This window comes from Metopolophium dirhodum, chromosome 1 (assembly GCF_019925205.1).
Source record: "Metopolophium dirhodum isolate CAU chromosome 1, ASM1992520v1, whole genome shotgun sequence".
Lineage (NCBI taxonomy): Eukaryota > Metazoa > Arthropoda > Insecta > Hemiptera > Aphididae > Metopolophium > Metopolophium dirhodum.
The window spans coordinates 36,419,906-36,447,853 of NC_083560.1; the positions used below are offsets into that span (position 1 = coordinate 36,419,906).

Genomic DNA, 27,948 nt, shown 5'->3' on the forward strand with positions numbered 1-27,948 from the left:
AATATTTAAATGTTCAACTTTTATAGCTAAGGATTGAAAACTTACAACAAGGTTCCACGTAAATAGGTTATTCTGCAACCATAAAATCTCAAAAATATAAAAACACAGTTTTTTATAGTTATTTTATGTTCAAATTTACGCGAAATTATTACATATTAATTTTTCAAGAATAACGATTTTAGTTATTTTATTGTAATTGTATAATATTAATTAAATTTACCAGTCTACCGTATTAATAATAATGGTAATAACAATATAAATATTATATAAAATATCCACACTGACAAACCATCACCGTTCAGAATCGTTTTTCGTATACAATTATGTTATATCATTGAATTCAAATGTATTATCATCCATTGTACAGTGAGCCACTTGTAACCTACTGTACAGCAGAGCGACATTCACTTACCCACCTTTTTTTATATTTTTTCAATTAGAAAATTGAAAATTGCTTGTAGACATTTTTTTTTGATGAAGGTAGACAAACTTATGAGGAATCTTGTGTTACAATTTCAAATCTTAGATTTCAAAAGAAAAATTGTTATGAATTCTCAACTCAAAATAATTTGCTAATTTTCGTAATTTTTCCGTATTTTGTCAAGATTTGAAATACAATTGCTTATAAATAAAATCTGTGACTAAAGATTTTTAATATTTTTCAAATGTCATTGTAACAATATAGTAGGAGCCTTGTATTAAATTGTCAAGCTTTTTTACCCAACAAATAAAGTTTTATTGACATTCATTGAAAAAAAGACAAATAAAATTGGAATCTGAAAATGTTTCCAAACAGTTCAAAACATATTAAAATATTTTGAAAATTTTATCGTGTATAAAAAGTGCAAATATAAACAACTAGTGAAATTTTCATGTATATACGTTCATTTGTTTTAGAATTACACCAAAAACCATTTTGTTGAAAACCAATTTTGCGTAAAAATTCCCGTTTTTCCTTAATTTTTATGTTGTTTTCATGTCGCTATTGAGAACTTTCGGGAATTTTAAATTTTGACCAACAATATTCACTTTCCCATCGAACAAGATACTGAAGTTGAAAATCGAAGTATTATTTCAACTACTTATCGTGTACACAGACACAAAAATAAAAAAATTAAAAAAAAACACACATCATTGTAAAATCAATACATTCATCGCCCCGCTCAGAATCTAAAAAATATATTCGAAAAATTTATAGGTAGTAAATCGGAATATTGCGCGATAGAGATTTAAATATGTTCATCAATGCATCTGCATCGAACCGTTGTCGTTAAACTTATTAGTCAACTGCGATGATAACAATAAATATCTGTATACCTACCCTTTTTTTTTTCCTTTTGAACCGACGACGCCGCGGGAATTGCTTTCGCATTACTTGTCTTCCGCGGCGCTCCTGTATACCTACATTAAATAATAATGAGTTGTAAATACAATATTATTATTAAAATATTATGCACTTTTTTTCCTAAAATTGACGAAATATGCAAAATATGAATTTCAAATTTTCGATTTCTTAAACTCACCATTGTGTATCTCAGACTTTTAACTTGGTGTGCTATAAATCAAGATCATATAGAATAATATACTACTCCTACGACTTTCAAGCTCTACTTATAAGTTATAAGTTAAGATACAATTGTATGAGTACCTATTATTTAATCAATAATAATAAATATGCATGAATCAAAATAATATTAAGTAAGTATACAATTTTAAAAATTGAATTCTTCTTTGTTTCATATTAGAGACTACTCACCACTGTGTATAGCTATTTTATTTACATCAATATCATCCAAAACATATTTTTCAATACTAAACAGTGTTGAAAACCGGATGAGAGACACTGTTGATAGGTTTCGAAGTCGAACAAATAACTCTTATTCGAATTGATTATAATATAAGTTTATTAAATATAAAACACAAATCAATTTAGAATAATTTCAAATTATTGAACTTGTACAATTTAAGACATGAATAATCAGCATGGATACTGTCAACTAGTAGCCTGCCAACTATAGAGTGATTAACCTTTCGTTAGGGTCCCTCTTATATAGGTACATACATTGATACAGTGAAAAGGTACCTACACATACCTCCTTGCTACGTGTAGCTTTGCTTTTCTATAACAAATGAAATCATACTTTTCCTTATACCTGTTACATTGTCTTTTCATATAAATAATTAATATTGCCCATCACGTACCGGACACATGCCGAACTGCGTGTGGTCTTATACATTGTAGTATTTGCAACAACAGCATTAATGAATCCAACCTATTTTCTGCCATTGTTGACATCAAATGCTATTTGATAAGTTTAAGTTTACTAAACGTCCGTTCATTGGTACCTAGCAACACTATTACAGCCTTCAGGTGCAGTCAATACTAATCGACAAATACCTACTATTAGCTAAAACATTGTCTTATTCGCATTACTCATTTTTGTTATTTGTATAATATAGCAAGAACGAAGAAAAATAATAATGTCGTAATATGTTTTTACGCGGAGTGCGTAATGATTATGATGAGTGATGACTGCATTAGGTACCTACTGATTAGTAGTGTTTGAAGTATGAAATATTTCACAAATACGTGAAACATTGAAATTTTTTTCAACACAAATATTAATGATGGTTATTTATCAATTATTAATTATATATTTATAGTCAAAGAGTTCTAGGTATAATCATAGACATAAATGGAATACGAGTAATACGGTTTACATATTATTACCTACTCTATTAGGTCTTGTTTTCGACTATTTGTAGCGAAACTTGGTGATTTTCCCAGGAAATGGCTTATCGTCGATCGTACTATTATTGTAACTAAATAATATTTATAATATTTATTATGTTGTCAAACAAAACTATATTCTTATTAACACTTTGTTGCATGCCTGCATACCGCATTCATATTTATAATTATATACATAAGACATGTATAGTAATTAGTAGAATATATAATATGATAAATATTGATAAGTTTATAATGCTGTACTAATGTTCAGTGTTCTAAATTCTAATGTAAGAATTCAGCAGGAAGACAATATACATGTATAACATTGTATACTTATACTTGTATCATTTAAACATAAAAATATTTAAAAATGTTGTATACCATTTTAAATGTATAATACAAAAGGTTAGGTATACATATAGGTACCATACAATTATGAAGGTAGTTAATGACAATTATATGTAAATACAAAACTTATTTAAAAATAAAACAAAATTTATTAAAATACTGAAATATTCAAACACTACTGATTAGAGAAACATAATTAAAAAAAAGTGGATAAGTGGATGTCGCTCGGCTGTACAGTAGGTTACAAGTTGGTCACTGTAATGGATGGTGTTAAATTTGAATTCAATGATATAATATCATTGTATAAAAAAAACGATTCTCAGCAAAAACGGTCAGTTAGCCTATTATATTACTAAGTATATTTAATGATATTATTGTAAATAAAGTAATTTATATATTTACTTATTTAAGTGGAACATTGTTTTAAATGTTCAATCCTTAGCTAGGTACAAAAGTTGAACATTTTATAAATTTTTAACTACAAAATAATTATTACGTTTTAAATTTGATAAATGTTGTCAAAATTTGAACTTCAAATGCTTATAAAAAAAAATTGTGCTTATGTATTTTGAATATTTTTCAACTGCTATTGTAACAATATATCAGGAGCCTTGCATAAAATTTTCACGCATTTCTACCCAACAAATAAAATTTTATTGATATTTATAGAAAAAAAAACTAAAAAAATTAAGAACTGACAATGTCCGTAAACGGCTCAAAAAGAGTCAAATTATTTTCAAAATTTTATCGTGTATAGAAAATGAAAATATAAACATTCAGTAACATTTTCATGTAAGTACCAACGGTCATTTGTTTTAGAGTTACACCAAAAACCAAAATCGATTTTCTCGAAAACAGATTTTGCGTAAAAATTCCAATTTTTCCTTAATTTTTCTTTTGTTTTTCATGTCGCTTTTGAAAACTACTGGGAATGTCTTACTTTTGACTTATAAGTGGGTGACTGTAATGGATGGTGTTAAATTTGAATTCGATGATATTTAATATCAAATTATTTGTTGTGTTTTTAATATTTTTAAACTGCTGTTATAACAGTTTATCAAGAGCCTTGTATTTTCATGCTTTTTGTCCCAATAAATAAAATGTTATTGTCATTTATGGAAAAAAAAAAACAAAAAAAAGTAAACTGAAAATGTCTGTTAACAGCTCAAAACAATAAAAAAATTTGAAAATACATTTGAACATGTTGATTCTATTAGACGATTTATAATGAATTAAGTTGTTTATGTTATTTTATTAGTTATGGACTCGTATGATTATATGTATTATTTTGTTGTATCAGACAACTTCGAATAATGCCAATTAATGCAATAGAACATACCACAATTATAAAATCATGCGCTTAAAAGCCATAATATTATAACAAGAAGTTGGTGAATAATTAATTAATTTTAATTAATTAAATCAATACTACCCTATAGACTCTATAGTATAGAGTGTCTGTGAAGTAATATTTTAGTACCGATAAATACAATATAAATATTTTTTAACTCTGTAGCTAAATGTATAGTTCTATTTTTAATAAACTCAGCATCCAAACCATCTTTTAACTCATGCTTTATAATAACAAATGGTAATGTATTTCTCATTAAATGAATTAATGATTGGTTGAAGTGCTGTAATATCATATTACCATTTTAAAAGAATATCTTTGATGATATTTGTCTACTAACAAATGAAGTAAATATTACTTTAGTGCATACCTACCTACTAAAAGAAGTTAAATATTACCTGTAACAGACTTTCTGCATTTTCAAAAAGTTGTGTTTACACTTTCAACATTTATTTGATTTATTACTGTATTTTCAGTATTCTTTATAATTTTTTCTAATTCAATAATTTCAAACGAACCCATATAATTAATATTTATAATATTATTCCCTTCTACCAGTTTGTTTTTGTGATACCTACCTATTTTAAAATATGTATATAAAGTTAATTTAAATGATCATATTAAAATAATTTTATAGATGAAATTGTATTTATTGATTGACTGCAACATTTTGTCATACATATCCTAAATTATTATTCAAGGCCCTATCTCCTATTTATAAAATTGAATTAATGTTGTTTTATTGATTCAGATTTTTTTGATTTAACATACTAACATTTTTTTTTCTTTGATCTAAGGTTGTATTTATTTGTATTATAATAATATAATGTATTATTATTAATTGTCGACTGTCAGTCAACATTGATAAATGTAAGTCTAATCATGAAATATTAACATACTTATTATAAATACATTTTTTTATTGGGCGGGTATAATGAGTTTATTAAATCAACAGCAATAAATTTGTGTCCAAGTTAGTAAAATTTTAAAACATTGTGCCTACTTTAGGTATTTCTCATATTCATTACTGAATTTAATTATTTAAATACCTATATTTTTATAAAATGTATGATAAATTACCTCTTCTAAATTATTTTCCTGAATATTCTCACATTGGCTTTTAAGCACTAAAAGTTTGTTATAGAACTTGGATCTAAACCCTACCATAGAGACTAATTCCTTTAACATATCATCGGCAGTGTTGTAAAGTATTTGAGTAAAAGTATTCAAATACTTTTTTCCGTATTGAATACTTTTTAAAATACTTTTATTTTTGAAGTATTTGAACGGTATTTTAAATACATTTTTTCACTATTGAATACTATTTTATTGAATACTTTTTTTATTTCTTCAATTTTTTATTCATTGACAAATAATAATAATGTCATTATAATATAATATATATTTATCATTTATGAACAATTCTATATCGGTTTTAGTTTTCGTCTATTAATAGCTTAACTAAATATTAGTTACTCCGAAAAACCGTCTGTTCATCGTCGACACTCGACGAGGATCGCAACGGTACGTTTTCGGTACCTACCAATATAATATATTATTATAGCGAAATATAATACGAACATTAGTCATTAGGTATGTCGTACACGTACGGTGTGTACGGAGACAAATGTTATGCGGGTACGACGTAGGTACTTTTAATTATAAGCTATAAATATAATATTATATAACATATACATTGATATTGATTCTGCTATACAAAAATATTATTACTTATTAGTACTATACCTAATTACTGAGTAAATGGTTGTCAATTTATTATATTTATCGTTTATCGTCGACCGTACGGAATATCCGAATATAACTATTGCCTATTGGCCATTAATATAGCACCATATTAATATTATGTGGAACATGGTACTATCACTATTATCTTATTTTCATAATTTTATTAGAAAATAATATTATTATTGTGTCTACGAACTACGAATAACAAATTTCCAATTGGTCATTAGCGCACAATCAGTTATACACTTTTACAATATTGCATGTGGAACCCGACGCTGTTTTACACTAGGTATTGTAATATTTATTACTTGGGTTCTTATTAATTGTATTGTGTTCTCTGTTGTCTGCATGACGTTCCTACAGATTATTAATAATTTTATTGCATTAACCGTATACGGTATAGGTACTCTTGTTTTCATTATTAAAATTTTTTTAAATTGTTATACAATGAGTGATTGTGATTCTCCAACCCAAGTAGATCAAGTTGATCGGGTTGCAGATTCAGAAGAACCTATTTTACCTTGGCCAAATTATCAAAAATATTTTAAAGTTTTAAGAGTTATTGAGGATGATTTTTTTTATAAGAAGCTGGAAGTGAAGTGCTTAAGTTGTGTCGGTACGAAGTGTTACAAGGTGGATTCACGTTCAAACTCAAATATAAGAAAACATTTAAGCGTAAGTACAATGTTAATTTCATACCTGCCTATGACAGTTGACCTATCAAAAGTCTTGTGTGTTAAATTAATTTTAAATACCACACAAATACATAATATAATACAAAAGTACATAAAAAAACAGTGGCACATGGCTTTTTAAAAGTTAAATTTCAACTGCTTAAGATGTATCATAGATCTCATTATTCTATATTATGTATTCTCCTGGGCACCACACGAGTCATCTCAGTGTATATGAAATAAAATAAAATAAATAACCCAACCCTATCCCTCAAAAATAAATTCTAGTTGCGCCACTGATCAAAAAATGTAAATTATTTATCAAAACTTAAAAGGTTATATTATTTAATTTTATTCAGAAACAACATCCAACTATATTACAGAAAATAGATCACATTGATAATGCTGCGAATAAAAACACTACAAAGAGATGCAATGATGGATCATTGAAGCATAACGCTGGTAGTTCTTTACAACAATCGGATAAAAATAACCAATTAAAACAACCAGTTTTAGAAGATTTTTTGAACAACAAAAAATTAACTAGTCAAAGTAAGAATGTGTATTGTTTATTTTTATTTTTTGTCTTATTAAATAGTTTTAAGTTACAGCATTAACAAAAGTAGTTGATATCTACATGACTACATGATTTACAATGTGCATGATATAGATATTGAGATATTTAAATATTGTGAATTAGGTATGTAACTAATGATTTTGATTGCAGGTACTTTAGATCAACTATTGCAAAAATGTATTGTAAGTGCTAATGAACCCTTCAGAATAATAGAAAATCCTGTTTTGAAAGAAATAATTCGTAGAGGTTTCCCAAACAAAAAAATTATGTTTCGACCTACACTAATGAAAACAATTGAAAATGATTTTCAAGAATTATCATTAAAAATGAAATTTGAGATGTCCAAATGTGCCCATATTGCTACGACTGCGGACGGCTGGTCGATTTTTACAAAGTAATTTTTATTATTAATAATAATTATTATACAATCATGTTCATTGTACATAGCTAGATACCAATTAGTTTAATATTATATTTTGTTAGATCATACATTGGGATAACGGTCACGTGGATTAATGAGGATTTATCGAGAAGTACTCGTCTTTTAGCATTGAGACGACTAGAAGGTTCACACACATATGATATTTTAGCCAAAGCTATGGATGCAGTTTATACCGAGTTCGAAATTTCAGATAAATTATCCTACTGTACTACGGACAATGGCTCAAATTTTGTAAAATGTTTCAAGTAAGTTTTCATTATGAATTTGTATTGATTGCTCATTAAATTTGTTTGTAATAAATTCCATTTAGTTAACCATCTAATTAACCCTGTTTTAAACCCTATAATTTTTTAGAACATTTGGTCATATATTTGATGATGAAAATACTGATACATTGCTAGTGAACGATGCGTTTGATGATGATTTAGAAGAAATTGATGCAATCGACCTGAACATTCTAAATGATAAAGATGACCATGATTTGCAATATGTATTACCAAAACACCATCGATGTTGTGCACACACAATAAATTTAATAGCAACAATGGTATTTAAACATTTATTTAGATAACCTAATAAAGTTAAATTATAAAATATAAAATTTGGTACCCTTATTTAATTTTGCCAAATAAAATACAAAATAATTTTATAAATAATGCAAAATAAAATTATTTATTTGTTTAACTTGTTTTTTTTTAGGACTCTAAAAAAGCTTTGTCTAATCCTGCATACAAAAAACAGTCAAGAAGCACTTTCGCTAAGTCTACCGCTTTATGGAACAAACAAGGTCGCTCAACTAAGTCAGCTGATTTAGTTAAACAAAATCTTGGCGTTTATTTAATTACATCAAACGAGACTCGTTGGAATTCACTGTATGACGCAGTGGTGTTGCTTAATAAATAAATTAGAAATAATGAGACTAAGTTTAGAATAATAATGGACGAATTGTCTATTGGCAGGTAAATTTTAAATCTTAAAAATATACTAATTATTTTATCTATATTTTTTATAAATAATATTTTCAGATTTAATAGAAGCGATATTGATTTCATGTGTCAATATCAAAAAATTATGGGGCCAATTTCAATAAGCTTGGATTTACTCCAGGGTGATACTAACATGTATTTTGGTCATCTCCTACCTACAATTGAAGAATTAATTTATAAATATGAATTAATGACAAATGATGTAATAGTTTCTATTTATATGAAACCTTTAGTGAATGCCATACTTAATGGTATGTAATAATTAATATTTTTTAAATACATTAATCTTATTTAGCCAAGTACTTGCACATTTAATTTCTTTTCATTTTAGCTGTTTTTGGTTTATTTTATTGGTAAATACTATTTACTAAATAGTAAATATTTAGTATCTCTTAGTTCTTACAGTCTTACTGATGTATAATGTAAAATGTTAATTAACTGATCTATTTTTTATATTTATATTTCTGCGTAGTACCTACATTAATATACTCTTGAGTCTTGAGCTAAAATAAACAAACTTCATTAATAATAATTTTTGTTTTTAGGTATAAAAACAAGATTTGCCGATTATTTGATAGACAATTTTTTAATTGTTGCTGCAGTCTGTCACCCACTATTTAAAACAGCATGGATTAAAAATGATACAAAAAAACAATTAGCCTCAGAATATTTCAAAAATGCATGTTATGAGTTAGTCGAGTTACATACCAATGATAATGACAATGATGATGTAGAAGATAACCAAATGACTGATAATTTATCTAGCTTTTTTACATGGTCACAAAATTCCCGAGAAGAAAAATCAACAGTTAGTGATGAAATCGATAGATTTTTGGGCACATCTCCAACAAAGACATTAGAATGTTTGCATAATTTACCCACTATCAAAAGAGTAAGATTAGTTGAAAACTTCTTATACTATTAGTCATAATATTACAAAAACATTTGTACTTTGTTTTCAGGTATTTGTGAAGTACAACACTCCACTACCTAGCAGTGCGTCAGTAGAGAGAGTGTTTAGTGTTGGTGGTGCAACAATAACAAAAAAAAGAACAAACATGACTGATAAGCACTCAATTGTTCGATTAATATAATACCTATATTATGAGTGATTCAGAATTAAATTGATTTTTTTGTTTTGTATTTGAAAATTATTTCAAATACTTTACAATAGATAGTATTTGGGTGGTATTTTAAATACTTTATTTTATAAGTATTTGAGTAATTACTCAAATACTTTTTAAAAGTATTTTTTACAACACTGATCATCGGTTAATCTCAAGAACGCAGATTAGTCAATTCCTTGTTCTGTTACAAATTGGTATTATTAAACATAGGAAATAAGAAAGGATGTAATAGTTAGTAAACACTAAACAATTAAGAAATGTAGTATTTACAAAATAAGTAGAATTACGAAACTAGTTGATTATTGTAAATTCGTATTAACAGGTACAATCCCGAAACTGCAAGTAAGCACTTTTTATATAGGAGGGATTGTCCTAGGTAAATTTAGATATAAGGAACATGAAGATGGTAAGACAGGCAATGGAGAATGGGCAGTGCGATTGTCTGTATAATATGTTAAACTCAATAAACTCTATAAGTGAAAAGACGTGTGTTTGTTACTTTATTTAATAAATCTATATATAAACTCTACAAGTACGAGGCTACGGCCAACCGACTTGTAACACTTCTAAAATAAGACCGATTGAGTTATGGTATAAAAAAAATCAATAATATTCCAGTGCAACTCAACGGAATAACATAAAAATGGCAATCATTTTGAATTTATTTAATATTTTTCAAATTAGTCAAATGTAATAGTGTATTAATTATAATGTATTAAAGTAGGTAGACAAGTGGGTGTCACTCTGATGTACAGTAGGTTACAAGTGGGTTACTGTAATTGATTGTGTTAAATTTGAATTTAATGACATATCATTGTATATGAAAAATGACTGAACGAAGACGGTCAGTCAGCCTATTATGTTACTAAGTATATTTAATGATATTATTGTGAATAAAGTATATAACCTATTTACGTGGAACCTTATTTCAAAGTTTCAATCTTTAGCTATAAAAGTTGAACATTTTATAAATTTTTAACTACAAATAATTATTAAATTATAAATTTGATAAATTTTATCAATATTTGAACTTTAAATGCTTATTAAAATAATTGTGCCTATGTATTTTTAATATTTTTCAACTGCTATTGTAACAATATATCAGAAGCCGCCTTGTATTACATTTTCAAGCTTTTTTAGCCAACAAAATACAATTTTGAATTAAAGTTCTTCCTATACCTACCTAAGAAGACGCCACACAGATATTTGTTCTCCGTCTTACAAGTACATAGCATAGCAAATGTACGCTCAGCAGATCACGTTTAACTCAGTTAGTTTAATCTGTTATGAAACTTGACTGTAAGAACATTATCTGGGTTTTTTTTACGATATCTGTTTTTAAGTGATTTATGAACATTTTTAATTTATGCTATATTATTTATGCAATATATTTATAATAATAAAAAACTTCTTAATTAAGTATTAAAATTATGAACATTTAGAAAACTCAACTGATTTTTGTGGTATCAAATTCCTAAATGAATTTGTTAGCTAATGCTTTAATAAATCCAACAAGACACCTGCAGGTATATTAAAAAAATTTTGGATTTGTAAATCTATTTATGAACCACTTTCAAAATTAAAAGAAAATGTAGAAGCATATAAAAATATTGGTAAAAAATATTAAATTGTTTTTAGTAATATTTTTACATAAAAATACCCGATTTTATTATTGATGTAGTTTTAATTTACAAAATAATAATGGGGTAGCAATTTCCATTCATAAAGAATTACCTTGGGGATTGAGAAGTGTTAGTAGTAACACATATAATGGAAAATGCTCAGAAACTTAAATCCTGTCAAGAAATTATAGTAGTGTAATAATCTTAATAGAATTAGGAAAAAAAATTGTGTAATCACATTCTATCTTTATGAAGTGTTTTAAGTTCTAATTTTGAGAAATTTAATATTTTTATGAAAAATAAAGTAAATAAATATTAGTAATTTTATAATAAAATTTATTAGTACCTATCTAATATAATAGGCTTATAGACCGCCTTCGCTCAGAATTGTTTTTTTGTATACAAATTGAACTAATATTGTATTTAAATTTAACATATCTGTTACACCATTCCCTCTAGACATCTAGGTACTATAAAACAGAGCCTAACAAATTGTCCACTTTTTTTTAACAATAACGAGTATATGAAATACATGTAAAACAGAACTTCATTATTTCTAATTTTTTTTACTAACTGGGTATTTACTACTGTTTAGGGTAAGAAAATAATGAATTATACCTACTTATAAAAGTTTTACTATTGAATATAGAATATGTTTATATGATACTTAAGTGCAGTTGGTTATGACATAGAAGTTATTTTTAGTTTTGTACTTGATAATATGCAGCTTAAAGCGAAGCATTCCTGTGGAAAAATGATTATATACTGAATATAATATACTGTATTTATTTATTTTTATTTATTTTTTTATGTATAATATACTGTATTTATTAAATTTGAATACAATACAAAATTAAAATATTAAATTAAACAAATAACTTTAAATTGAACATTCACAAAATAAAAAATTGATATAATAAATAAAAATGATTATATACTGTTATGAACATACCTACTGAATATATTATAGTGTATTTATTAAATTTGAATACAATACAAAATTAAAATATTAAATTAAACAAAAAACTTTAAATTGAACTTTAAATTGAAATTTTAAAAAATGTATAGAATAAATTAATGTGTATTATAACGAGAACATTATAGTATAATATGTTAATTAGTAATAAAATGTGGTGGTCTATTAATGACTACTCCACTATAAACTTTGGCATCAGTGACATCAATGTCATTTCTTGGCAATGTTCCCATGGACCAGGTATTGGTTTTAGGGTTGTACACTTCTATAGTATTGACAACTGATTCTTCAGATTCTCCGCCAATAACATATAATAAACCATCTAATACCACTACCCCTATATAAAAATGTTATTTTAAGACAATATTTTTATCAGATTATTTTCAAAAAAAATATTATGATAGTCACCAGAATTCTTTCGACACAAATGCATATCAGCAATAAAATACCATACTCCATCACTTGGTCTATACGCCTCGACACTTTTAAGATTCTCAGATCCATCAATGCCACCGATAGCATACATAACTCCGTCCATGACCCCAATACTAAAACTATCACGGCATACAGATAGTTCTCCAACTGGTGTCCATGTGTCAAGTGAGGGTTCATAACTTTCAACAGACTTCAAACTATCATAGCCATCAAAACCTCCTACCTACACAATTAGATTAAATTAAATGCATTAAGTACAAATTACAAAAAAAAAAAAACACAAAATATTTATTCACCGCATATAAACGACCATTTAGTACACCAATACCAAAAAGGCTTCTATTAGTAGTCATACTAGCTATCATTTTCCATTTTTGAATATTGATATCAAACACCTCAGCATTATTTACTGGAACAAAACCATTAAATCCACCAACCTAGAATTTAATATATCATATATTTATATTCTATAATATAATATAAAATAAGTAAAATATTGGTATAACTTACTGCATATATATTATCGTCTAATATACCAACTCCTAAATAGGCTCGACTAACCAACATGTTGACCATCGGTATCCAACATGGCAAGGGTGAAAATACATCAAGCATACTAACATATTTAGAACTTGAGCTATTCACTCCTCCTATAACAAAAACAAATTGATCTCTTATGACCCCTACACCCGCTTTCCTACGACAATCATTCATTTCTGGTGCACTTCTCCGTATGTTGGTTGCTGGGTCATACCATTCTGTATAACACTTTGGAAATGTGTCAAACCAGTAGAACATAAGAATGACCTGATATAATTAAATCAATACAATAATTGTGATGATAAATTAATTAAAACAGGATCATACTTTTTTTAAGCCACCAAACTGTCTAGGTTTATACCGAACCGAATGAGAAATGGTGAAATGCTGAACTGACTTTTGTAGATGAAAACTTGAAGCTTCTAATACAAATTTGTTACCTGAATAAAGTATAATAATAATAAATAAAACACATATTATATTTATAATGATAACGTATTTATGAAAATAACATTTACATTTTGGATTATTTTTAAGAAGAGGCTCTTCAGCTATATTTTTTAATATATCTGGCTTTGATGCTATTAATGGCAAACGTATATGTTCCATTAATTCTGGCAAAAAATCTTTTCTCGAATTCAAATCATATTTTACCCAATTAATAACACATTCAAATACCTACACAAAATAAAAATACAATTAAATTAAAATACAACAAAATTTACCCAATTACATAAGATAGAGCGTTTCTATCTATTTTTTTCAGACCTATTTATTTGTCATTCCATCCACAGGGTCTTATAACAGATCTTGGGTACTTTTTTTTTATAGCAATCTGAGAAATAATTATTATATTTTTATGGTAGTCAATCTAATTTCAAATGTTAGATTCAAATGTTGATAAAATTATATTATTTCTATATTATTAATATAACTATAATTTACTGATAGTAATAATTATAGGTAATTTAATTATATTTAACTTATGATTTGTTATTCAATAGCTACATACCATTGTTTACTGCGATTGATTACATGAACAATACATACTACATACAAATCCAGCCTTAAGGTGGAGAGAGAGACCTGGGGCAATTTGTTTTAGGAAACCTGACTGTATTGTGGCTATGAAGTAGATAGAGATTTAATACTTAAAGATTTGCTATAATACCTAGCTTTCAACAACTAAGCAATAGCCATACTCGACTATCAATAACTATGTATTTTATTATGCTGATATTAAAAAAATTAATTTGGCTTAGATCAGCTATCTAGACATGAAGTATTCACATATTTCTTAATTTTTTTATAGAACAAGTAATTCCAATATATTCCCTTCAAGCTTTCACTGTACATCTATACTATTAATATTATAAAGAAGAAAAATTGTTTGTTTGTTTGTTGGTTTGGGGTAATCTCTGGAACTACTTATTTGATTTAAAAAAATAATGTTAACACCATTATTCTATCCATTATAGGATCCATAGGAAAATTTAAGAATTGTTTATAGAACACGGAAAAAATATATATTTTTGTGTATTATAGGGTTTCTAATGGTAACAAAAAATAAAATAGTTATTATGATTGAATATAATTTTAGATCTGTATTTTATATTTGGTCAAAACCAACAAAATTACTGTGTTAAAAGCCTTTAAAAGAGATTAAGATGGGATAAATCGACTGGCCTTAATTAATAAAAGAAAACGGTTTAAAGAGTAGTTTGAACCACTTTTGATTTATACCAAGTACCAATAACCAATCCGCCACAAGCAAATTGTATATCTTGGTCCAATTACTTCATAAAGTGATGTACATCGACACAAATTTGCGGGACATCTAGTATGATTATAATTTATTAAATTTATATTCTATATGTTAGGTAAGTTGGTTTTTAATTCATCAATCATTAATTTTAGTTAGCTTACTTTTTCTTCAAATGGAACAGCAAGGTCATCACAGGAGATAAGCTGAATTACTTTTTCACAAGATAAATATAGGAACTCATCACATTTAACCACTTCTCTGAAAATAATTATCATAATATTTAGATAATAATATTATATACAACAGATATAAAGAATTAGGTGATGTAATATCATACAAAAACTTTTTATGAATGAATGCTTCAGAACTTGACATCAATTTTGTGCAGTTATGTAAATCAGCAAATGCTTTGATACCAATACAATTTGAAGGTTCCAGTTGTGTTTGTAAGAACTCAGCACATATAATTTTTACATAGTCTAATTGTAGGATATTTGCAGCTGATAACAAAACCTTGAGAAGTCAAAAATAATGAATTAAATAATTTTTAAAGAAATCTATAACAATTTAAATAATCATTCATACCTGTACATTTTCCTTTGTAACCATAATTTCACCAGTGTATATATAATCTAATAATAGTTGCAAGACGTGAGAATCAAATTCTCTCATATTAACTATATCTTTATCACTCTCATTAAAAGTACTAAACATTGAACAAAAATATGGGCTAGCTGCTACTAAAATATTTTTATGTCCGAATACTATTGTTCCATCATCTGTTTCCAATTTAATATCACATAAAACTTTATTTCTAAAAACAAAAATTGTTACCAATATTTATTTAGCAAGCAACTAAAATCACTCTCAACATACTTGCGTAAAGATTGTAATCCTTCAAGTATTTTAACAGGGTGATAGCTATTTCTAAAATTAGTTGGTTCAGATGCATTGGATTTCAGTACTTGCTTTAAATCACTTTCACAATATGATGAAGTCTGTAAGACATCCATTTCGTTTACCGACATATTATCTAACATACTCACACCTCTGAAGAAAAGTTAAAAATTATTATTAATTTTTATAACATTATTGTGTTGAAACTGAATACTTAATTTAAGTTAAAAGGGAGTAAGGAACAATAAAATAATTTCTATAAAATATTAATATTTAGACCGCATTTTTTGTCTCCGTCTTACACACGGATGACATTGTACATTTTTGTTCGCCAGTTTCAATAGCGTACTGTTAGTTCTGATATTAAAGTAAATTGATCTATTATAAACTATCAGTGTTCTCTCGTTGGTTTTTTACAACATTTAAATATTTAAGATTTTAATTGAGTTATGAGTATTTACAACATTAATATTTTAATAATCATAGTTCACTAAAAAATTAATATAATAAAAAATAAAAAATCGTAAAAAATCAATGAGAGAATACAGATAATGTTGTTACCTAAAAGTTCGATAATAGGTTAATTAACTCTAATATCAAAACTAACAGCACACTATTGAAACTGGCGAACAAAAATTGTCTATGTTGTATGTGTGTAAGACGGAGACAACATATGTGGGTGCAAAGTCCTCTTAACTGTTAAGAAATTACTAGTAAGTTGTTTTAAATATAAATAATTGTTGAAATAAATAACAACCAAATTAGATTTTCTTATCTAAATTACTAACGAGTAGGGCTAGGATTTATATGCAATCAAAATTGGTAAAATATGATTTTGGTGTATTCTAATATTTAAAAATATGAAACTTTGGTACAATAAATTATAAAATAAATGCTAAAATATAGTGTTTTTCCATGGATTTTAAAAAATGTATCAGAAAATTCTTGACATACTTTCAAAGTTTTGCACCGATACTTTGTATTTTTGGCATTCACAAACAAAACGCAAAACACTCATGATACACGATGACTATGTCAAAGCACATACTAATTTTACTGCATGTAAAGTATAGGTATAGTTATAGAATTATCTTAAATATTAAACCTAATCTATGGGTACTGTAGCAGTTTTAGGAGTATAATACATCAATTAGATAAGATATTATAAATTAAATGACTATCCTTACTACTTATATAGTAAAATAAATAAATAGGGTATAATATTCTATTTTCTTCTTTTACAACCATCAATGGTAAAATAGGTATGAATAAAATATGCATTTTATTAGAAATATGGAGAAATATGCAAAATTAAATAACCACCATTTGCTTCAACATGACGTGATTTGCGGACATTAAAAACAAAAACAGTAGGTAATTACTGATAAGTGGCAAAAAGAATATGTAAAAATACATATAAATCTTAGTTCTACTATTGAGATTACTAATTTATAATTAAAAATAATAAGTAATTAATTATGCTTGTACATTGTATGCATACGGCCAAGCGTGTAATTTCAGTTTTATTATTTGTTATTGTTACAAAGTTAACACGGACATTCTAAAATAATTTCCATACAACAATACTCTCTTAGGTAGGTAGTTCATCAAATCACGAACACAATATTAGTTGAATGGTGGTGAATTATAAGATTTTATTGAATTTAACACGGTTAAAATAATGAATATGTAAAATTATGTATGTTCTTACTTTTTTATCGTGGTTTCAAATCAGTGATGGTACCAATCGAGGACGATGCTATTGAATTGTGTTTTTGATGATATAAATAATGATGCGGGTACCTATAACCCTAAGAATTAAAATTTATATTTAGGTGCCTATTCAATATATTATTTCACCACACAATTTACATTACAAAATAACTACCTGACGTTGATGGTTGATCCTCGGCGAACATGAACAAGTCTACTAGTCTAATAGTATTGAATAGTGAGAGTAATGACCGTACCAAAATGGATAATACTATATACGATATCGTATGATAAAAGATTTGCTGTGCAACACTGCCACAGAATATAACAATGGCCGAAGATTGTGCTTCGAGTCCGGGATTGAAGCTTTGAAAGATTGTTACGTAACAAAAGAATTTTACCGGCAGTTTTGACAATTTTATGCGTCGTGCGGGCATTTACGTAATCTAATCGTGGTAACGTGTAATACATTAAACTGGTGACCTACGTGAAACCCCGGTTATCTAATAAACCTATCGTGGTTATCAGCTGTGGTTCATTAGTTCCGCCCACGAAGGCTAGAGATAAGGAGCTTGCACTAGCTGATAAAACTATCATTGACACGGACTTAAGATATACTAATTTATACAAAATGTAATAACATAAAATTACAAACATACATTCAGGGGCGTAATTTCAATTTTTTTATTGTTGATGCCAATACTTTCGTAAAGTCATTAGCAGGCCACAATAATGGGACCCTTTTTAGTGGGAATGGGGAATAATACCTCCTCTATTTTCTTCTTTGCCTCTTTTCTTTGGTCTTCCTATCTTTTCTTCAATAGTTCAATATTAATTTCCACAGCCACCCTCCCTTCCTCTGAATCACCTTTCCTTGTATAATTAGACATATTATCCACTCTATAGAATATTTATGTAATTTATTTAAGATAGTTTACATTTATATATGAATATGAAACTATCACCATAGTTACTTTTTTTTGTCTTGATTAAGTGTACTAGTGTACTTTATTCATTATTGTGTATTTATTTTGTGGTTACCATGCAATTGTATTTATACATGGTAAATAACGGTATGGCTTTAAGAACCTTAACTATTTTGACACTTGTAACATTGAAAATAAAGTAGGTATCATATACTTTAATGTACAAATGGATAACTGTAGACAAGGTACCTACCTACAATTTTTTACCATTGTAAAATTATCATAACACTAAAGTAATAGTATTTACAATTTAGCGTACTAAAGCTAATGAAATTGCAATAAATCGACATATCATTGCAGTAATTTACAACAATTAGGTACCGGAAAAAGTCTAAAATTGAAATGTTGCAGCTGAAAGCCGAACACTCGAAAAATAATGAACGTTATTAGATTAATTTTTGCGTAATATGTTCTAAATATGAATATGAGGGTATATAATGGCATTTATTTCCTTACATATTAATATTTTACATAATAAATAGTATAAGATATTTAATATTTAGAATATCACATGTTTGTTTTTAAAAGAAATCAGAATTAATTATTATACCAATTATTCATATCTACTCGTTGTTTGAAGTTTTAAGCAGTTTTATAGATACACTAAATACAAAGTAAAAAAATTGTAAAATCTTCAATTTTTATAGCTAATGTTTGAAAATTAAATAAAATGTTCCTCATAAGTGGTTCATACTAGAACCAAAAATGCCAATGTAATACATTAGTTAAGCATAATTCTAAAAAGTATAAAAACACAGTAATTTGTATGACCATTTGAGGTTCAAATTAGGAAGAAATTAGATATTTTAATAAAGAATAATAATGTCGATTATATTTTGGAATAAAAAATTATTATTTTTTTATATATTGTTATAAATTCAAAATTTATTTTTTTTAACCCAATATACATTTTTAAATTGGAATGCTTTTCCAAAATTTAATGCTGAGAGCAACTGTCTTTGCTCTTCATTTGTTTTTGTTTACAATGTTATAATATTATTTAATTTAAATTTAAGACATCCTTTGGAATACACAACTCCTAAATTACCTAACCAATAGTTGTACAACAGAGCAGAAAGCCACATTTATTTGAGTTGATCACTGGAATCGATGTTCTAAATTCGAATTAAATTATAAAAATTGTGAATAAAAACGATTATGAATGAGACGAAGACTAGTATATATTACTAAGTATATTAAATGTATATTATGGTTATAGTAGGTAGTTTATTTTATTATAATAGTAATTTAGTATTGAGTAGGTTGAATTAATGTTTGTAGAAAATATTGCGTTTATATTCATTCAAATTTTTTGAAACCAAGGTCCTTATGACTGTAGAATTGTAGAAGATTAGAAAATAATACTTCACAAATAATTCATATTTATAATATTCACTATTTCAAAAATAGAATTCAAAATATTGAATAATATTATATATAAGTACATAAATGCAGTTGCTTATATGTTATAATGATATCGGCCATAGTTTTTTCCTTGATATACTGCTTGCTGAACCTCCTAATTTATTGTGCACTACTATTTTTGAATTGAAGTATAAAGCAAAGTATTGTTGGGGAAAAAACTTTTATTTACTGTTACGAATAAACCTACTGAATAACAAATGCATTTAAATTATACAAAAAACTTTATATTGAACAATTACAAAAAAAAAAAAATCAAAAGTTGATAGAATTAATATACATATAGCAGAAACTCGATTAACTGTCACTTTCTGTTATGCATCATCTTCTAAAAAAAGGGCATATGCAATGCAGTTTTTACTTCTCTGTAAAATACGGATTATTGCCGCTCAAAAAACTCAAGCCTCAAAGTACCAAAAGAGGATGACAGATTATTTTATACAGTATGCATGTTTGTGTTATTTTTGCATGAAAATATGTACACACGTTGAAAAATATGTCTATTCCGTTAACAACCATAGTCCCTGTCCCGACACTGATGATCAATCGAGTTTCTACTGTAATATGTTTTATCATAAGTTATAAATATGTGTGTATTATAACTACCAACAATGAGACTATAACCAATGCTAATTAAATATATAGAATGTAGTGGCCTATTAACAACTATTCTACTAAAAATACAGATGTCAATGTTGCTTCTTGACAATGTTTCCATGGACCCGGTATTGGTGTTGGGTTGTACACTTCCATAGTATTGACAAATTTTTCAGATTTATCTGTTTCTCCACCATTTACAAACAATAAATCATCTAATGTGACAACTCCTATATAAAATTGTTATTCAGATTCAATATTTTTTTAAAGATTAATTAATAAAATTATAATTATTATATTCACCAGGCATGTATTGAGAAAAATTGATATTAGCAATAAAATACCATACACTTCATCATTGGTCTACAGGCCTGAATTTTGTTAAGAAATGTTCATCCATCACTACCTCTGATCGCATGCATAACACCCTCCTAAACTTTTATATTAACTCCTTTGTAACATACACAGTTCTTAAACTAGGTAGTTCATGTGTAGGATCATAACTTGGGGCCGGAATTATATTCTTTTGCATATTTTTTTTGAGGCTATGCAGTCAGACGGTTCGAAATCTTCAAACCGGTTAATTAAAGGCAAAAGTTGTTTTAGAATATTTGAGAATATTTCAAGATAAAAGACAATTTGAGAATATATCAATTAATTTTTATAGACATTTTATATTTTTTGTTGCAGTGGCGTAAATAATATAAATGTGTCCGATGATAGTGATATGATATTGATACATTATATACGTATTATAACCATCGTATATAAAATCATTATGTCCTAATAAGTACTGTAAAAGTCTATAGTAGATAAGTAGCTTATCTAAGATAACGATGCCCGACAAGAAATGGAATTATTACTACACTTCAAAAATAGCTAGCTCCAGGTGTTCGATTATTACTTAGATGTACGGTACAACACTGCAGTGTCGCGTGACGTATAGTGTTGACATAGGTATAGATTATAGTTTCATTATATTTCATTAGTTACTTGTTTTTACTTGTTCATATTGCCGAAAACACCATCAACTAAATTAAAAGATGTAATTTCACAGTGGATTCAACCATTAAATAAAAACAATATAAATTTTACAACTGATGGCACAACTCTTTTTTGTCAAGTGTGTAATAAAAATGTACAGTGCATTAAAAAGTCTCAGTTATCACAATATGTAGATACATTTTCGCACCAATAAGCTTAAAAGTGTTAGTTAATCACTTCAAAACAATTGTTATAATCAGAATCGACTTCTAAAAAAAATGTAAATGAATTTTATGAAGATTTATGTTTAAGTCTTGTTGCTGCAAATACTCCGTGGTATAAATTGCAAAATCCACAATTTCGGGCATTTTTAGAAAAATATACTGGCAAACACATACCCGATGAAAGTCTGTTAAGAAAAAATGATCTATCACATTGTTATAATAAGACTTTATCCAATATAAGAAATTAAATAAGCAATAATAATATTTGGTTTGCTGTTGATGAGACTACGGATATAAATGGCCGTTATGTGGCAAATTTATTGGTTGGGATATTAGTCAAATCATCAGACTCGTTCTTTTCTCTTAACATATAAAGTTTTAGAAAAGATCTAATATTTATTAAGGCCCATTTTCTTGTTCTTGTAACATCCATCAAAAGTTAAGAAAATTCTAATGTGTCTTTTGTTGATTTGATAAATATAATTGAAAATACAATTGGTCAACTTCAAAAAATACCCGGAGAAAATAAAAACAAAATAAAAATAACAATTGATCAACTTCAACAAAAAAATCAAGGGCTCATCATTTTGAAAAACGTAGCTAAAGTTTTGAATGAAAATAATGAAGTTCAACTTATAGACAATTTTTCACCGGCTATGATTACTGATTTGCAAATTGCTCCTGTGACTTCAGTTGACGTCAAACGTTCATTTAGCACGTATAAAAACATATTAACAGACCGTCGTACAATTATGACACCAGAACACATAGTTGTTAACTGTATAGTTGTAACTTATTTTTTGCATATTATTCTTTATCATATACTTATTTATATCAGTTTTTTTGTATTATTTTGCATATAAATGAATATTTTTAGTTCAAGATAATATATTAATAAAAAAGCATATATTTTGCATATCTTATTATGATTTTTAAAGAATATTGCAAGAATATTTTCAACTTTTTTTAGAGAATATTGGCATCATTTGGCTATTTTAAAAGAATATAATTCCGGCCCCTAATCATAACATTCATCAGACTTCAAATGTTTTGAACCATCAAAAACTTCCATCTACACAATAAATGAAATAAAATATTTTACAAATTTAAATAAAAAAATTAAATATTTGCTCACCTCATATAAACAATTATTGTGTATATCCACACGCATATCACTCTGTTTGTAGTCAATAGTCATATTAGTAAACATATTCCATTTTTGAACACTGACATCAAAAATCTCTGCACTGAATCGTATTTGGAATGGCGAAATGCTGAACTGACTTTTGTAAATAAAATTTTAATGCTTCTAATACAAAATCATTAACTAAATAAATTATAAAAATAATTATTAAAATATATGAATTTATAATGAAGGAATATTTATGAAAATAACATTTACATTTGTGATTATTTTTCAAAAGTGATTCACATTGTTTAATATTTGAGGCTTTTCTAGAAACCCTACGAGTAAGAAAAGTTATTTTCATTTTTTCAAAACTTTGAGTTCTGGGACTCATCAAGTTTTTCAAACAACTGATTCAATTACATAAAATCAGTGGCGGTTCTATCATTAGTGTACAATTGTCATGGGGTCCTATAATACATGTAAGGTTCTCTCTTTTTATAGCAATCAAATTAATATTTATTGTTTTTGTATGGTATTAAATTTAATTTCAAAATTTTATAGTTTCAATATTTTGATAATATACTGTACTAGTAGGGTTAATATTAATATATTGATAATTATAATTGTTTTAGACAGCTAAACTATAGTTAAATTATATTTAACTTATTAATTGTTATTTATATTTACACACCCTTGTTTATTGTTGGTTGTTAAAAAAAAAAAAAATATAGTTACACGGTATACCGTGGTGGCTTTGTAATCAATAACAGATGTATTACTTAAAGATTAACATAAATTGTTAAGGCTATAGCTGTAAAGCCTTGTTTTTTACAACTGTGTAGTATCTATAATGATCCCCATTACACCCATCCGCTTATTTATGTTATTTAATAAAACATGTGATTCCAGTATAGTCACTTTAAGTTGCTACTGTATGTGTGTACATAGAAGATTATATTATATAAAAAATGTAAGCGTTAGGTAAGTTGATTATCTATTCAATATTAAAATACAAGTACCTAAACAACAATTAACAATTTTCGATAGCTTACTTTTTCCTCAAATAGAACAGCAAGGTCATTACAGGAAATAATTTCAGTACATTTTTCACAAGATAACGATAGGCACTCATAACCTTTAATCACTTATCTGAAAATATTTATCATTGTTTATATATTTATCAAGATATAAAGAATTAAGTTGTTATCATACAAAAACTGTTTATTATTGCTTCAGACCTTGACAAGAACTTCGTACAACTTTGTAAGTTGGCAAAATAGTTTATAGAAAGGTAATTTGAGTATCCATTTGTGTTCGTAAAAACTTTGCATATAGACCACTTGTACTAGTCCAACTATAAGTGATTTGCAGCTTGTAACAAAACCTTAAATAAATAAATTTGATACAAGTCTATAACAATTTAAATAATTATTTATACCTGTACATTTTCATTGGTGACCATAATTTTGACAGAATAGAAAAAAATAATCCATTAATAGTAGTAAAACCATGGAATCTAACTCATATTAACAAGATTTGAATTGTTGCTCTTCTCAAAACTGTAAACATAGCACGGAAATATGGACTAGCTGCTACTAAAACAATTGTATGTCTTTATAATATTGATTCACCTTCAGATACCAATCCTATAAAGCATGAATCATCATTTCTAAAAACAAAAAAGGTATTATTATGGTACCTTCTAATATTTATTTTATAAGCAGATAAAATCACTTTCAACGTACAATATGATCCACCATCAGTTACCGATCCAGTAAACATGAATCTCCATTTCTAAAAACAAAAATAATATTATTGTGTTACAAATATTTATTTTATAAGCAAATAAAATCACTTTAAATATACTTACCTATGTATTGAGAATGTAACATATATTTGATCAGATCCATTGGTTTCCAGAATTTGTATTAAAACATTTTCACAGGTTGAATCAACTTAATTTCCTGACATATGGACACTATTAAAACATGTATAAAATTATTATTAAATTTTATATCCTGATTATGTTAAAACCACAGTATATTATAGTATAATATACTGTAACTTAAACCAAAATTGGGCACATTATTTTAGCTATTTCAGCATTCAAACATTTTAGTTTTTCCCGATTTTTCCATTAAATCAAGAAGTAAAATTTGTGCAAGTCAATTTTTCCATATTAAAAAGCTCAAAAAATAAATGAATCTTAATTAAGAACTTAATTTGGATCTAGACATTAGTTACTAGATACAATTAACAAACTTCAAAAGATACAAATGTTCCGAAGATCTGTATCATAGATACCTATCCCCATGTATTAATTGTCAATTTTCATATTATGCAGTTATTCTATAATTGATTTACTTAATACAAAAATAAAAGTTGTAAGTAAACATAAAATTAAAATGTAACGTATAGGTTAATATTTGTTTTTAATTTGTACAATCAGCAAAAGGTCATAAGCGCCTAACACATTATTATAATATATAATGTGATAAACATGTTGATATATTCACACTATTAGCCATTAAATAAGTATTACAAAAATATATAATTCTGAAATTATACCAGGATTTTATTTTTATTTCATCACAAACGACAATGACCAGTAACAAATGTACAACACAAACACGAATGTTGACAAATTGAGAAAAGACATTCTAGAACTTGACATTTTTATATAAATAACATGAATGTGTGATGGTCTGAATGATATTTACCAAAAAACAATATTGAAAAACATGTGCCACCAACGTCAATTTCCTCCTCGACGACGAACAATACAGGAACCGCAATAGAACCGATAAATTCAGCTGAAACTCAAGTGGACGACCAGATCATAAGGCAAACGTGAGTTAGTGAGTTTGCCAATAATAAAATTGTACTTGTTGCATAGCGGCAAACAGAAACTAAACGAGCGGAAAACATTATTTATTTTGATAATAAATGTTTTGTTGATAACGAAGAACAAACAACTGTTGTCAGGAAGTCCATTGTTATCAACACACAACAAGAAAATAATACAAATATTTGTCAATCTAAACAGCTTGCGCACGAACAATGTCAAAACATAAAATAAGCTGTAGACTTGTACCTAATTAATAATTTGTTAGCTAATTTGCAAAAAATGCAAAAAACATGGATCAAAATGATGACGATTACCGAACTACGTGCGATTATTAAAAAAATTGTTTACGAAACGATAATCATATAATGAAAAAGTATACTTGAAAAATGCATACGTAAATAGTGAAATACAATGAAATTCTTAATTGAAACATAATATTAAAAAATATATGTCGGTTGTGTAAAAATAAAAAGATTACACTTTATTACCAAGATTTAAAAACATCGCTTCGTACAAGTCTGCATAAGCCGTGACCTGCGACTAGACAAATGTTTGCTTGGACCACGACCGGAAATCATAGCTAAATGTGACTTACCTACCTACCTATAGAAATTCAATTACCTAATTAATATAATAATTGACTTTGAAATTATAAAATTGACATTTTAAAAGGGATAGTGCATAATTGTACATGGTTTTGAAATGATTTTTACTTATTGACGATTTACATATTACGCACTAACAGTACAATAAGGCCATAACTCAAAAAAATGAAATGTTCAGGAAACGAATATGAAAATTTAGAAAAACATGACAATTTTACCATCAAACAAAAAAAAATGTTTAGGGTAGATACAAATTTACAATTTTGTTGTGATTATAATTATGTAGTTTTTATCCCTGTAAATATGTTTACAACCGCGCGATTTCCACTTGAAAGAACAAAAATTAAAATTTTTCTAGTTACGGCTTTATTGCACTACTTTTTAAATTGATTTTAATATTATTTTGGCCATAAACGAAATTTATGAATTTTTAAAAATTATGATTTAATTGATACTGTCGTTAAGTATGTTCATATTGTATTGAACCAAAAAACACTTAAACTGCAAAATAAAATAATAGGGTAATATATTTAATTATAAAATGAACATAAAATATTAAAAAACAAAATAAAATAACATAACTACTCTTCAGTCTTCTTTGTTGCCTTAATTTTAACAATGTTTACCATCAATATAAAATATTAATTATTTTATTAAAATAATAACTAAAAAATGTAATGACTAATAATTGAATAAAAATAAAATGAACATAAAATATTAAAAAACAAAATAAAATAACATAACTACTCTTCAGTCTTCTTTGTTACCTTAATTTTAACAATGTTTAAAATTAATATAAAATAATAACAAAAAATGTAATGACTATTAATTTATTCATCATCAGAGTCTGTTCTCTGACAGACATTGATGTTCTCATAAAATTGCTTATGACAGTTGGGTATCACATTTGCATCACACAGCTGCATCAAATCTTTCTTTTTGACATCTGTTATACCCGGTCTGGAATAGGCTTCATTCAATATTAAGTCTTCATTAATTTTTGGTTTCGATCTCCGTCCTCTGCTTAATTTTTGTGTTACATCAATAATTTTAAAATTTTCTTCAGACAGATTATTTTTATAACAGAATTTAAATGGAGAATCCTTACGTACTTCAATTACTTTAATGTTTCCCCATAAAACTTTTTCTTTATCAGTGTTGATATTAAAATTAGTTCCAATTTGAGTGCTCAACTTTTTAAAATCCAACATATCTGTTGT

The 27,948-nt window shown here is 26.7% G+C and overlaps 2 protein-coding genes and 1 long non-coding RNA gene across 5 annotated transcripts; 1 reads left to right on the forward strand and 2 right to left on the reverse strand.

Annotated features, from left to right (window-relative positions):
- The first annotated feature begins 7,938 nt into the window (after positions 1–7,938).
- Positions 7,939–10,410, forward strand: LOC132936664 (uncharacterized). Its single transcript, XM_061003426.1, has 6 exons — positions 7,939–8,117; positions 8,227–8,419; positions 8,572–8,831; positions 8,898–9,109; positions 9,404–9,750; positions 9,821–10,410. Exons 3-6 carry the CDS (start codon positions 8,809–8,811, stop codon positions 9,950–9,952), a joined length of 714 nt encoding a protein of 237 aa, XP_060859409.1. The 5' UTR covers positions 7,939–8,117; positions 8,227–8,419; positions 8,572–8,808; the 3' UTR covers positions 9,953–10,410.
- Positions 10,411–12,436: 2,026 nt separating this feature from the next.
- LOC132934235 (ring canal kelch homolog) lies at positions 12,437–18,574 on the reverse strand. Of its 2 annotated transcripts, XM_061000518.1 has the most exons (12): positions 18,109–18,567; positions 17,932–18,031; positions 16,200–16,373; positions 15,909–16,137; positions 15,661–15,836; positions 15,485–15,581; positions 14,077–14,236; positions 13,886–13,998; positions 13,529–13,825; positions 13,315–13,455; positions 12,992–13,241; positions 12,437–12,920 (listed from the first exon to the last, which is right to left on the reverse strand). In XM_061000518.1, the coding sequence occupies exons 3-12, from the start codon at positions 16,361–16,363 to the stop codon at positions 12,721–12,723; spliced, it is 1,827 nt and encodes a 608-aa protein (XP_060856501.1). In that variant the 5' UTR covers positions 16,364–16,373; positions 17,932–18,031; positions 18,109–18,567; the 3' UTR covers positions 12,437–12,720. The 2 variants fall into 2 exon arrangements, with proteins under 2 accessions (XP_060856501.1, XP_060856500.1); XM_061000517.1 differs by having other exon boundaries at positions 13,886–14,236; positions 18,109–18,574.
- Positions 18,575–20,497: 1,923 nt separating this feature from the next.
- Positions 20,498–26,211, reverse strand: LOC132935241 (uncharacterized). Of its 2 annotated transcripts, XR_009663195.1 has the most exons (10): positions 25,996–26,211; positions 25,146–25,253; positions 25,021–25,069; positions 24,907–24,944; positions 24,714–24,834; positions 24,488–24,659; positions 24,328–24,424; positions 23,282–23,473; positions 21,242–23,218; positions 20,498–21,168 (listed from the first exon to the last, which is right to left on the reverse strand). It is a non-coding gene; the product is annotated as an uncharacterized LOC132935241 (long non-coding RNA). The 2 variants fall into 2 exon arrangements; XR_009663194.1 differs by having other exon boundaries at positions 21,242–21,374; positions 24,488–24,944.
- Between the last annotated feature and the right edge of the window lie 1,737 nt (positions 26,212–27,948).